At 38.9% G+C, this 14,440-nt stretch overlaps 1 protein-coding gene across 1 annotated transcript in view; it reads left to right on the top strand.

Moving 5' to 3' along the window:
* The window catches only part of pdzrn3b (PDZ domain containing RING finger 3b), an 88,920-nt gene extending 82,404 nt beyond the window's left edge, over positions 1–6,516 (top strand). The window contains exons 5-10 of the mRNA XM_016458608.1: positions 639–726; positions 2,530–2,628; positions 2,770–2,832; positions 2,919–3,020; positions 3,116–3,232; positions 4,523–6,516. Coding sequence (XP_016314094.1) covers positions 639–726; positions 2,530–2,628; positions 2,770–2,832; positions 2,919–3,020; positions 3,116–3,232; positions 4,523–6,058 — 2,005 coding nt within the window. The 3' untranslated portion in view covers positions 6,059–6,516. The remainder of the gene's footprint in view (positions 1–638; positions 727–2,529; positions 2,629–2,769; positions 2,833–2,918; positions 3,021–3,115; positions 3,233–4,522) is intronic.
* Positions 6,517–14,440: the final 7,924 nt, after the last annotated feature.

Raw genomic sequence — 14,440 nt, 5'->3', positions numbered from 1 at the left:
CGTTTTTGTAGGCATTAAACTGCCAGAATTTTAAAAGACGATATCTCCGTTTGCATTGAACTTTCAGCTTCGTAACTTTGCAGATATTGTTTATGCTTAAACAGCAACATTAGACACTAACTAACGTTAAAAAAGTGAAATCGCAATGAACCACCCCTTTAAGTCTTATACTTTGTAAAATAGTTATTAAATATATTATGACTTGCTCTGTTCAAGAATAAAAAATGGTCACATATATTTATAAAAATGGGAGTCATATAAATGCATAAAATTGATAGTTGCAGCTCTGAAATCGTTATTTCATTATATATAATTTTATTTTTATCGGAAGATTATTTCAATGTATTAATAATAATTTAAAATATTTTTATTAAATATTGCTGTCGTTTATCATATAATTATTCGGTCATCAATAAGAAAAGCACATATTTTAGAGATTATAAGAATACAATCTCTCAGACACATGAAGCATGCAAGATGTGATAAAACTGGCAGTTCAGCCAAACTGGTAACATTTCATAGAATGTATTAATTAATCAGTCCTCTAAAGCTTGAATACAGGGGTCATTTGTCAAGCACAGTTCCTCTATAATATTGTTCTTTATGGTATGATATGGTTTTGTTTTTATGTTTTCTAGACACTCTCCTGCTCATGAATACTTCGACCCCAATGATTTCCTAGAGGGCATGCAGCATGAGATAGAAAGAGAAGAGCTGGAATATGAGGTAATGCCACACAGATTCTCTCTCTTTACTCTGTCTTCTGTCATCCCTGAAACGTGAATTAAGACATGCTGACGCCAGGCCTGATGCAAACTGTCTCCACTGATCTATTGGTGAATTGACCAACCGCACCATCCATAACCTCACACAGGCACTGAAGCAGTCAGCTGCACTGATATCAAGTAGCCTTTTTAGCCCTGTTCCCTTGAGCAGATGCGAGACGGGGATATCATTATTTATTTTTGTCATTGACTTATATAGGTGAAAAGAGATAATTGGATAGACTGGAATTTTGACTAACAACTGGCGTGATGGATCTAAGTGTACAATAAGCATAGACCGATTGCGCTGTAATGATAGTGGTGGGCTGAGGGGTCACGAGTGAGTCCATAAAGAGATGAAGTTCAGAGACTTATAGCAGCAGATGCTCTGCACGCAGCACTCTCGACGACCTCTCATTGGCCCCTGAGGGCCTCCAGGTGCCACAGTGGGGGCCCTGCAGACAGAGATCAATGACCAGGATGGGGCCAATCTGAATGCCCAACAACTCCACCACCCTCCTGCCTTGTTTACCTTGATTAATGCTCTCCTTTGCACTTCAAGGACAAAAGAAAGAGAGTTTTAGATGCTGTGAGGTAGAAATGCACTAATATGCAGTGTTTTCTTACCTTAGTGCAGTGTTGGCAGACATATCGTAATCGTATTATGTAAGGAACTAACCAGCTTATCAAATACTTCCTCACTATGGTCATAAGCAAATTCACACTCAAAGAAAGGGTCAAGGTCTGAGACATTTATTATGGACAATTACTGCTTGGGTCAATCTCATGAAATCTGTCAAGCATGTTACCATTATATTTCACCCCAAAATCAAAGGAAATTATGAGCATATTTTTCAACTGTATTTAAAAACAATTGATGTCTATGTTTAGGGTCATTTAGATGTTATACATTTGGACATAATTTTTGTCACAATTAAGCACATTTCCACCACCAATTCTCTTTACTACTGTCATGCGAAAAAATGGCAAAAAATATATTATTTAATCATGTAGTATTTATTGTAATGCCTTGAATTTATGCTGATTAAAATAAAAAAGTATCAGTTTTCACACAAAAAAAATATTATCCAGCACAACTGTTTTCAACTAAATAATAAGAAATGTTACTTGAGCACCAAATCAGCATAAAAGAATGCTTTCTGAAGTGATACTGAAAATTCAGATTTGCCATCACAGGAATAAATTATATTTTAAAATTGTAAACCGATTAAAATGAAAAAAAAAAAATAACAGTTCATTTTAAATTGTAATTATTTTACAATACTACTGTTTAAACAGACCCTAAAATTTTAAATGGTATATATGTAATATTAAGTATTTCCTTGCCTGGACATGTATTCATGAGATTCGCCTGTTTACATTGACTAAGATTGATGTCAGAGCATTTGTTGGTTGGTTTAGATTATGCCAGGTTTTTGCAGTAAACTGTTTGATTGCTCAATAACAGCTTTGTTCATGGCTGCTGTGATACCAGCCCCGTGAGAGCTGTGATCTCCATATGTATCTTGTAGATTACAGGTGTTGACACAAGACTGAATGAGACTCGACTCGTGTACATGTTTGTGGCAGCATGTAGCTCTGTCACAGCACTATAATCTGGGCAAATTATTCAAACATGTAGATCAAGACAACAGATTGTGTACATTGTTATGATTAAGTTGCTGTGTTTGCACTGTTCAGCAAGTCGACTTACAAATGACTTATAGTCAGTGCTGTGCATTAAAATATCACACTCTTCTTTCAGGAAGTGGATTTATACAGAACTAATATCCAGGATAAACTGGGGTTAACTGTGTGCTACAGGACCGATGATGAAGATGAGACTGGGATCTATGTCAGTGAGGTGAGTTGTATCATAAAAGTAGCCATTTTTGTGCATGCTAATGTCCGAGGTATGTTCATTAAAACCTTTGTGGTTTCAGTTATAAATTAGCCATTTAGATTCATTGTTTATGGTTGGTTACCAATTTTCCTCATTGTGCAGATTGATCCGAACAGCATTGCTGCAAAAGATGGACGAATTCGAGAGGGAGATCGAATCATCCAGGTTTGCTGCCTATCATTGATGTCATTTGTCTTATTCTGTCACATTTAGCCATTTTTTTCTAAACAAATCTATATTCCACAATTCAGATCAATGGCATTGAGATTCAGAACCGTGAGGAAGCAGTGGCTCTTTTAACCAGTGAAGAACACCCGAATGTGTGCCTGCTATTGGCTCGACCAGAGATTCAGGTGAGAGAACCAAGCCACAATCACACCGTTCATGCTGTTCACCAGCTTTGAAGGACAGCTGATAACTTTTCTCCTTTTTTCTCTGGTTGTTTTAGCTGGATGAAGGCTGGATGGATGATGACAGAAACGACTACCTGGATGACCTCCACATGGATATGTTAGAGCAACAACACCATCAGGCTATGCAGTTCACAGCAAGCATGCTCCAACAGGTACAGCAAATCCATCAGAAAGTCACTCGTGGAGTCGGTCAGGAGGCATATCAGTCAGTCATAGCTCAGCCTGTCATGGCTTGATATCCTACACATCAATCATAATTTCTGTGTCCGTCACTGAGCAGGAGGTAAAGCAGTCAAGTTGGGACTTTAGTTTAAAAGAAAGCATGACGTGTTGAGGTCCCATTTGCACCTGGTATTAACATCTATTTCAGGTGATCAGATTTGAAGTGGACCGTGCAATGTACATGTGTAAACAGGGTCCAATGCTTCTTGGCATCTAAATGAACCAATTTGGAGGTGGTCAGATCTCATATGGCTGCTCTGAATTTGTAATATAAATGCTAATGTGTTCAGATTCATCCTAGACTGTGTTGAATAATTGCTTACTTATTCATTATGCCAAAGCTAGAAACTTTGCCATCTAGTTTTCAAAAACATCGTCTATGGGCTCATCCACACGAAGCCAGAGCTTTCCCTATTTTTTTTTTTTTTTACTTGTTCTAAAAACAAATTACGTAAACATGGCGTCGCCTCAAGAAATATCTGCGTGCACACGAAACCACTGAAACCGACTCAAAACGATGTAGTATACATGCCAGACCAGTATGTGGCGCTATAATTCTGCCACAGAGATTAAAACGGAGAAGAAGACTTGGAGCATGCACATAAACCTTACATGCTGTATAGCTACAAACCCAACACAACAACAAGAAGACAACTTTTGCTTTAGTAAAGCTAATAGACTCAGTAGCTTCTGCACCACAAACACAAGCATGTAGTCCGCCATTGTTGTTGTTGCTGTTACATGATGTAGCGGTGTCTAACTAGGGTGGAGACGTGGAGTGATGACATCATCGTTTCACAAAATATACGGATTGGCTGTACACACGAAAACGCAAGGGTGTCATTTTCAGATTTATCCACTCCGGGACCCGGTCAAAAAATAGTGGTTTCATGCTCCCAAAACCCCAGATCCATCTGGACGAAACGCTGATACGATACAACATTTTTACGTATACAGCTAAACGTGTCTCTGTGTATACAGGCTCTAAGAAACTTTAGGGAAAGCCTGTACATGTATCCAACCCCACACCCTTAAACCAATGCACCTACACATGTGAACTTGTGAGCTTGCGAGAGGCTTGCCTCCTAATTTAGTTGTCAAATAAACCTGGCATTGTATATTAAGAATATTGTTGACTCCTTGATGAATTGCTATTGTTCCACTTTTGTAAGTCAGTTGGATATGCTTTTTTTGACGTTCCCTGACTTGTTTTGTTCTAGAAGAAGCATGAGGAGGATGGAGGTACAACAGACACTGCTACTCTGCTCTCCCACCACCATGAGAAGGACAGTGGAGTGGGCCGCACAGACGACAGCACTCGTAACGATGAGAGCTCTGAGCAGGAGAATCTTGCAGATGACCAGACCAGCGCCTCCACCACACTAGGCAGCCGGCGCAGGCTCGCCTACAGTCAGGACACCCTAGGCAGTGGTGACCTCCCTTTCAGCAGCGAGTCCTTCATTTCTGCAGACTATGCGGACGCTGATTTCTTGGGTGACTTTCCTGCTGACGAATGCGAGCGGTTTCGTGAGCTTTTGGAGCTCAAGTGCCAGATGCGGAGCGCGGGCAGCAGTGGTACCCCAGAGCAGAGCTTGTTCTGGCCAAGTGGTGGCATAGGTGGCGGACAGGGCAGCGTTGGCGAGGAGGGCATCGACAAAGAGCTGGAGCTTCTGAATGAGGAGCTCCGCAGCATTGAGCTCGAGTGCCTGAGCATAGTCCGAGCACATCGCATGCAGCAGTTGCGTGAGCAGTGCCGCGAACAGTCCTGGATGCTCCACAACAGCGGCTTCCACAATTACAACACAAGTGTGGATGCAAGACGCCATGAGCTAGCGGACATCAGCGAACTCCCAGAAAAGTCAGACAAGGACAGCTCCAGCGCATACAACACTGGCGAAAGTTGTCGTAGCACGCCGCTCACGCTAGAGCTCTCCCCAGACAACTCTTTGCGACGTGGAAATGAAAATCAGGCGGAAGCAGGGGCCAGTAGTGGTACCTCGGGTGCCAGCAGAATTCTCAAACCTCTGCTGTCACCCGTCCAAGAGGCTTGCAGCCCTAACAGAAGTCGTCCGACCTTGTCAAAAGAGTCCGAGGCTGGAACCCAGCCTGAAATCCTTGAACGCAAAGCTGGTCGCCATGCCCAGCCCCAGTCGCCCTACAAACATGCCCACATCCCGGCCCATGCCCAGCACTACCAGAGCTACATGCAACTGATCCAGCAAAAGTCGGTGGAGTATGCCCAAAGTCAAATGAGCCTAGTCAGCATGTGCAGGGACCCCGTCGCTTCTGCTGACTTGGGACCCAAAATGGAATGGAAAGTGAAGATCCGCAGTGACGGTACGCGCTACATTACCAAGCGGCCTGTCCGGGACAAGCTCCTGAAAGAGCGAGCCCTACGGATCCGAGAGGAGCGCAGCGGGATGACTACAGACGACGATGCCGTCAGCGAGATGAAGATGGGCCGCTACTGGAGCAAAGAGGAGCGCAAGCAACACGCCGTCCGTGCCAAAGAACAGCGTCAGCGCAGGGAATTTATGAAGCAGAGCCGTATGGACTGTCTGAAGGAGCAAGTGGGCAGCGCTGAAGACAAGAAGGAGGTCAATATCATTGAACTGAGTCACAAAAAGATGATGAAGAAGCGGAACAAGAAAATCTTTGACAACTGGATGACTATCCAGGAACTGTTAACCCATGGTACAAAGTCCCCCGATGGGACACGAGTGTACAACTCCCTGCTGTCAGTGACCACGGTGTAGGCTCTGTAATGTTCTGTATATAGGAGACTACCGATTGGGGTAGACAATGCTGCCTCGTTCAATGCGGCAACATTTGTAAATAGGAATGTCTTGTCTGAAGGAACTTTGCCATTTTCCAAGAGAAGGTACAATGAGAGTCTCAAAGATTGAATAGAATGGATTTATACAAGTGATGAGAAGGTGTTTTCTTATTTGCTCTGTTCATTTCTATGTTGCGCTTGTGGTTTTGAATATTCTATTAAGTAACTGATTCATGACCATTCGGCCTCTTTAAAAGGTTTTGGAAAACAATACAAAGACCATCAAGCATCACAACCATCAGCATTTTTATTTTCTGTCAAGTAACTAACAGTCAGCAGTATTGTACTTTTTATGCATACATATTGCTTATTAAAGTAACAGGTATTTAGCTTAATGGTCATCACACAGATGTTATTATATACTTTTCAGACAGGGTATTGCAACAAAAATAACTTTGCTTTACAGACTTTAAAGAAAAGGTGCTGTTTTTCCTAAAGTTCATATTTCACACAGCTACTGTTACATTAGACATGCAGCCATTTTTTTTAATCTAAATCTGTTTGTATTATTGTTGATATTAATGTCTGTTGTAGACAAAAAGCCTTTTGTATAGGTCTCCATTGTATTACAGCCAGATAATACAGTTTAACAAATCATTAGCTAGAAACGCAATTTGATGTCTTGTAAAATTAGAGAAATAATAAATTATTGTTTTATATTTGATGAGCTTTCAAAATATTGTGGTGAGCTTTTTTTATTTTCAGTACATTTTTACTAACAAGAAGTTTCAGTTTGCAACCGCAGTAGGTTGAGAATTTCTTCAAACCAATTTAAAAGCACAAAGGTTTCCGCAGATATGTGTCTATCTGTTCGTGTCTAAGTCTGTTAGGGGGTTGTGGGTGGATAGTGTCCACACTTCAGTGACCACTCGACCTCAGGGCCACTGACCCAGCCAGGGCCCTGTTTCTGCTTATCTGTCCCCAGCTGTGTGTAGCTCTGAAACATAGAGCTCAGGTCAGTGAACAGACCTTTATCTCATTACAATCACACTGAAAGGTCTGCAATGCCACAGCTGCAATGAGCAGCGCAGCCAGCTGCATTCAGAAAAGACTTCTGTTCCCAGCACACACACTAGCACAGTATTGTTCTGGCAAACTGCTTTTCTTTGCATTTGATGACAAAACATCAAATCAAGTGCAAACAAATTATGCTAGAACTTTCTTATTAGTCATTTTGCAGTTTGTTTTAACCAACTGGTGTCATTTTTAGTGGATGAATGAAGTTCACACAGGTTTCTTAGTAGAGTAATCCCAGATGCAGTTCATCACATACAGAACATGTTCTACACGGTTTGACAACCAGATAGAGTCCAAATATAATTTTTTTTCCCCTCATTTATGTAGCAAATCTATTTTTTGTGAAATATTTAACTTGAAGGGTGTTCCATATTTCTTTAAAATAAATGGCACTTGGTTTTATATTTTATTATCTAATGACCTTCATACATTTTGAAACATAAGGGTCCAGATATTTTGTGGGGTTTATAATGTAAATCATTTTTGGGCATTTATTACTGTATAATCTAAAGACTTTTTCAGTACAAATGTAACCATTTCACAAAGACCTGTTTAACACCTTGTCACCCCAAAAACGAAACAACCCCATTCATGGGGATATGAAGTAGGCTACCAAAGCTATCTGACTCTTTCTATGTAAAAAAATTTGATGAAGGAAAAAAAAAAAAGCTATACCATTGTGTAGCTTTGTGCAAACGTTAAGGGAATAATTATGTTAATAAGGGAGGGTAGGTAACATCTGTATAATCTAAAGACTTTTTCAGTACAAATGTAACCATTTCACAAAGACCTGTTTAACACCTTGTCACCCCAAAAACGAAACAACCCCATTCATGGGGATATGAAGTAGGCTACCAAAGCTATCTGACTCTTTCTATGTAAAAAAATTTGATGAAGGAAAAAAAAAAAACCTATACCATTGTGTAGCTTTGTGCAAACGTTAAGGGAATAATTATGTTAATAAGGAAGGGTAGGTAACATGCTGTCACCCTCCTCCTCTCTGTCTGCTTGTATGTAATTGATTGCTTTTCTGCTTGCCTGAAGGAGGACTGTTTGTGTGATTTATGTCCTCAGAGATCTCTTCACATACACTCTTTTAATAGGAGATAACAGCGTTCCATGCAAAGGCAAACCAAAAGAAGCAACAGCAATCAATTCTGAGTTGTTCCCTTTCCGGGCCAGGAAGAGAGGCGAAGTGGAGATTGCTTTGATCACACTCTCTGGTTTATTTTTATATTGGTAATGAATGAAGGTGGGCAGTGTGTGATACGGCCGGCCGTCCTCCTGTGTTCGTTTTGGAGCTCCTCTCATTTGTCTAAATGCCACAGCAGAAGAAAAGGAGAAGCTCTAGAGTAAATTGGCTGTTGACCGATAAGACCACTGTTTGCGTCCTTGGCTCTTGTTCAGCTTTGTGAGAGGAAATGGGCTGACGGGATGGTTGTATTGTTTAGAATGAGAATGAACTCCAGTGGGCCATCCTTGTATGAGAAATGGGCAGTAGTGAGCATTGTTTTCAGTTGTTTTGTCATTTTTACCCCATTGTACCATTTTTCTTATGGATCCTGTGTCAATTGATTCAGCATTTTTTTTAAATGTAAAACCCCCTTAACTGGTAAAATCACTGTGAGGCAAGGTCTTCTTGGGTGGCTTTTTGCTTATAAAAAGATGGCAACAGCAATATGATGAAAGACATCATTGTGTATGCTATATATTTCTACATTTAGTCATTTAGCAGACACTTTTATCCAAAGCGACTTAAAAATGCTGACAATAGAAGCAAGCAACAATAAATTATATACTATACAATTGCATAACTATATACAACAAAAATTTAAGTTGTATTTCAAAACCAACAAATACCAAAAGTAAACCCATAAAACATGTCCTCTACTGCAGCATCACGGAAGTCATGAAAATATAAGGTAATGTATGGGTTTTACATTCTTCAGATCGTGAGAGAGCACCAGAGAGAAGTGTTGTGATTGGCTGTTTTATGATTGACTATGTCGCGTCACGGCCAATTTTCGCGCTCAACGTAATGTGGACATAAACAACGCCTGAGGTGGATCTTATCACGTCGTAGAACTAGCCACCACTCAGTACGGCAAGTTATTTACCAAGTAACGTAGCAACTTGGCGCCTTACTATGTGGCATGTGGAATGGCCTTAATATGTGGCATGTGTAATGTTCGTCATGAGTTTGTTACTTCACAACGGCTTCAAACATGGTTGGTCCTGTCAGAAATTATATTCAGAACTATTCGTTTTAATGTTATATATATCAAAAGAAAAATAATCAGCTCTGAATAATTGGTCATTTTCCCATCACAATTAATATTTTGTTCACGTTTCAAACCCTGTAGGGTTTCTTGTTTCACACTTCTCCAAGTTCCAAAAAGGTCACAGTACAAGATGAAAATGTGAAAACTTACTGAATGTTAATTAACTTAAGCCTACTCATTTTTTAATTTGCTATAGGCAACTGCACTTATGTCATGTTTGGTTTCTTGTCGTGTGTTGTTAATCATTTGACATTTGTAAGCTTAAAGTACTTTGTGTGAAAATACCATACAACATTCATAACACTGCACCGATTCCAGCATGAGCAGTCAGCTTGATTACTAAAAATCACCGATTGCATTCATGTGCATTGTATGATTGCTGTCTCTTCTTTCAGCCATCTGCATGATGACCTGTTATTAAGTCATGTGTACATGTTACATTTTAGTGTTGCAAACAGCATAAACTGAATTCAATCTCCCAACAAGCTGCTATAAATACAGTCTGGTTCAGATTTTGATTTGATTTGAAATTTTGCTGTGATAATATGGGAAACCAGGTTGCAATCCTTCATTCAAAATATTCATTTCATCAAAACAGCACAGTGGACCAGGCATGGGGGGTTGTTCTTACCATTTACTTTAAGAAATATATGCCAGAATATATAAACCAGAATGTAAAACATGCATGCTTGTAAATACAAGCTGCACAACTGACTGTATACATTTCTCATATTACACAGGTGAAATGGCATCAGACATAACAATGACTGATAGCAGGAAAATACACTCCTATCTGATCATAAACCATAAAAGACACCCACAGACCCTCCAACATGAAGACGTCAGGAAGAACATGAAGTATGCACCCAATTCAATTAAACCACCTCTGCTGGGCTGTCCGTTTCCCAGACCCATGAATTCGGAATAGTGACATCTCATTATTTTTAAGATGGTGTAGTTTATAAAAAAGCCTCTGTCAATGCACTGAAACACTTCAATCAGTTGAAAAGTGGGACAGAGTTTATGTGCATTTTTCAGAGTGTGCTGAACTGCAAAGCATATAGCACTGCGGTGCATAGGTACAGTGCCTTGCAAAAGTATTCACACTTTTGTATCCCCCACATTTTGTTATGTTGCTGCCTTATGTTAAACTGCTTTAAATTACTTTTTTTTTCCATATCAGTCTACACTCCATACACCATAATGGTAAAGCAAAAAACTGGTTTTTAACATCTTTGTAAATTTATTAAAAATAAAAAACTTAAATGATTCCATTGCATAAGTACTCATACCCTTATCTGGGACAGTTGAAATTTAGCTCAGGAGCAAGGGTCACAGAAGCATGTAGTCTCTGTTACCCTTAATGGAAGAAGTTTGAAACAACCAGGACTCTTTCTAGAGCTGGCCTCCTGACCAAACTGAGCAATTGATGGAGAAGGGCTTTGGTTAGAGTGGTGAACAAGAAGCTGATGGTCACTAGTTGAGCTCCATGATCATATATGCAGATGGGAGAAATCTACAGAAGGACAAACATCAATGCAACACTCCACCGATTTGTGCTTTATGGCAGTGTGACAAGACTCAATCCTCTCTTCAGTGTAGACACATGAAAACACACTTGGAATTTGAAAAAAGGACCTAAAGAACCCTCAGACTCTGAGAAACAAGATTCTCTGGTCTGATGAACCTTAATTCCAAGCATCATGTTTGAAGGATACCAGCTCTGCTCCCCAATCAAATATTTCTGGAGAAACCTGAAAATGTGCATCTGCCCCCATCCAACCTGACAGAGCTTGAGAGGTGAAGAGGTGGATAATTGCCAAATGATGATGAGAAAAGCTTGTCGCATCAAACAAAAAAGACTTGAGAATGTAAAGGTGCTTCAGCTAAATATTTAGTTAAGGGTATGAATACTTATGCAATGTACTTATTTCAGTTTTTTAATTTTTAATACATTTACTAAGTTGTGACTATTCTGTTTTTGCTTTGTCAGTATGGTGTATGGAGTGTAGATTGATTTGGAAAAAAAAGTAATTTAAAGCAGTTTAACAAGGCAGCAACAACAAAACGTGAAAAAAAAAATGAATCGCAAGGCACTGTATGTAAGACTTGCAATTTCACAGTCTCAATTCAAAAGAACGTAGAATAATAGCAGGTCACACGTTCAGATTTCTCTTTGGAGTATTTTCGATGTGAGCACCCATTCTTCCATAGTTTTAATAGACTTCTAAAACAGATTTCTGGCGATGGAAAACAAAAATGTTTATTTGATCAAAACTGAAGAATAACCAAGCACTGAAAAGTCTCTGTAGAAAGCAAAGACTTTTAGTTTTTTACATTTTCTGTAAACAGTGCGAATAGTGTAGAATAGCCTATATAAAGATACAATTTACAGCGCATTTGAATAAAAACATAAAAAGGCAAAAACAGCTATTATGCACTCTTTACTCATCGTGTAGATGTAGAGCTAAAAAATCTTGAGTTTTATGTTGAAAAGGTACTTCAACCTTCTTGTTGAGCAAATTTATTTGAACACAACTGAAGTCGTAATTACAACTTCACAACGTCTCAAGAGGACTTGAACGCACCTTATGATTCTAATCTGATTTCTAGATACGATTCAAATGTTCTTGCACTAACAGGTTCTACCAAACTGTGGAAAAATTTCAGTCTTCAAACACAGAGCTGTCACTGTCCCCCCAGCTGAAAAAGCCCACACTTCAGTCACACTGACCTTTTCTTTATCCACACATCTCTCACAAAGCTTACACTGTTATCTTTCAGGCTCCGGGCTGTAGATGCATTTGGACCAGTGAATTGAATTCTAGAAATGAAGTGTGGAGGACAGCTGCACAGCAAAACATTCCACCAAAAGTGAGATCCATTGTTTTGCTTATGTTTTAATGTGAAAATCTGATGACTATGATGACAGACTTTAAAATAGATGATAGAGTTGATGGTAATTGAACCATTTTGATTCTCGTTATGAGGAAACATGCCTGCCGTCTATTCATTCAGCTTTGTTTGAGACAAGTCCTTTGGGGAGTTCACTCAACAATGATGCATTGCAATTATTCAATAATGTTTCAGCAGCCTACTTGTTGTCACAGAGAACTTTCTCTCAGTTGACTACACAAAATGAATGGCAGTGTTCAAGCATCACACTTCAAATTTTCGCCTGTTTGATGATAGTTTTGTAGCAATATATTATCTCAAATGCTGTTGTGACTTTCACATCAGTCCTAAATTAAAAAGAGGTTCTTTATTGATCCCTGCAGTGCAATTCAGGAAATTATACAAGTCAGAAAATATGCAATTCATGCGTTTGTTTTGTGAACACACAAATTCTAAAGAATGGTCTTGACCCTGTGCATGACCGCAAGTAAAATGTACCCCCGCTAGTCATCTGACCCCTGAACTTAGCACGGACTTTTTAGGTTCAAAGGTCTGTTAAGCCATGTTGTTTATGGCTTAGTATTGCAGTAACTCAAAGTGTGCTTTTCTCTTTAGCGCTGCAGAAGGGATATTTTCCCATCATTTAAAAAGGACAGAATAAAAATAGGGAGGACATCACTGTTTAAAAAAAATCATGTTGGTTTCCTGCATTTTTTAAAAACTTGAATACAATTTACAAATTTGCTTTTATGATTCTGAGAAAATTAAAAATAAAATATTTCAATAAATGTGAGTGAATACTATGTAAATCATTATTTAAAAAAGTTTTCAAACTTTTTTTAAAAGTAAAAATATTTGTATTTTATGAATGAAATTTTTTGAATAATGAATATCATGAAGTTCTACTGGATTATTCTATTTGACCTTGCCAAAATGAAAAACAAAATATTTATATTTATTTATATTCAAAATATTTATTTATTTATTATTATTATTTTTTTATTTTTTATTTTTTTGAAGACCATGATACAGCCATGAGGATTTGTGGGGTTTGTGAAATACAATGTGATTCACCCCAAAATAAAATACATTCAAAAACTAAAAGCACATTCATCATAAGTGTTTTTGTAGAACTTAAGAGATCAAATAATCAAACAAAATGTTATGTCTTGTCTCTTGTCCCACTTACGATTAAATTCACTTTGTGTCTTACTAAAATACTGTCTACAACTGTAGAATTTTCCCGTTGCGTTTGCTTTTCCACACCTGTAGGTCAATGTCAAAATATTGGAAGTGAGAGCAGTGGTGTGCAATGAAAACGTTACACTGAACCACATGATGTTTCAGTGTTGGTTGCCGTAGGCACTGTTGTGTCGGAACTGTCATTGAGGTGAGAGTCGCTCTGCTCTCCTCTGGCAGCAGCGAATGTACAGCACCGTTCCATTATGTTTTCCCTGAGCACCTCGAGGCATCCTTCCAAGACCTGTTTCTTCAGCATTCACCCTCTCTTTGAGAAGCTAAACATCATGTTGAACCTCAAAGGCAAAGTGCTTAACATGTATTTCCTTTGTACTGCTATCAGAATGCTGTTGTAAATACACTTCAGATTTTTTTTTTTCCCCCCATTGGAAATGACTTATGCATGCCTTGGTGGGTCATAATTGAGTTTTGATGAGCTATGCCAAAAAAACTGCCAGTTTTGTTAAGCAAGTCAGCAAGCCAACAGATTATATGATGATGAATCATAGACTTGTTTAGTAATTATTTAACCGTTTAATTTAAGTTTAGTGGTGAGTGACATAACGGAACTCTAAACTGAGATAAATGTGGCACTAAATTGACGATTTGATGGTGCCGGATAAAAGTCGCTAGCGTAACGTTTCCAAAATTGCCAAATGTTTTAAATGGAACATAACATGCTGAATGCCCCTACTGCTACAAATAAACGTAATCTTCTTATGTTAAAAGGTCTTTGACAGTGTAACAATGTGGTGTAGCATCTCATTTAATTTACTGCCCCTCTTTTTCTATGTTAGAGTGAAAGTGTTGTAGATTTACTGCCTTTGAGTGTGTTGGGAAAGCAGGACCAAAATGGAATTCTAAGGATT

This window comes from Sinocyclocheilus anshuiensis, unplaced genomic scaffold, assembly GCF_001515605.1.
Source record: "Sinocyclocheilus anshuiensis isolate Anshui unplaced genomic scaffold, SAMN03320099.WGS_v1.1 scaffold615, whole genome shotgun sequence".
Lineage (NCBI taxonomy): Eukaryota > Metazoa > Chordata > Actinopteri > Cypriniformes > Cyprinidae > Sinocyclocheilus > Sinocyclocheilus anshuiensis.
Note: the sequence above shows the minus strand (reverse complement) of the source record. Positions and strands in the feature narration are given on the sequence as shown.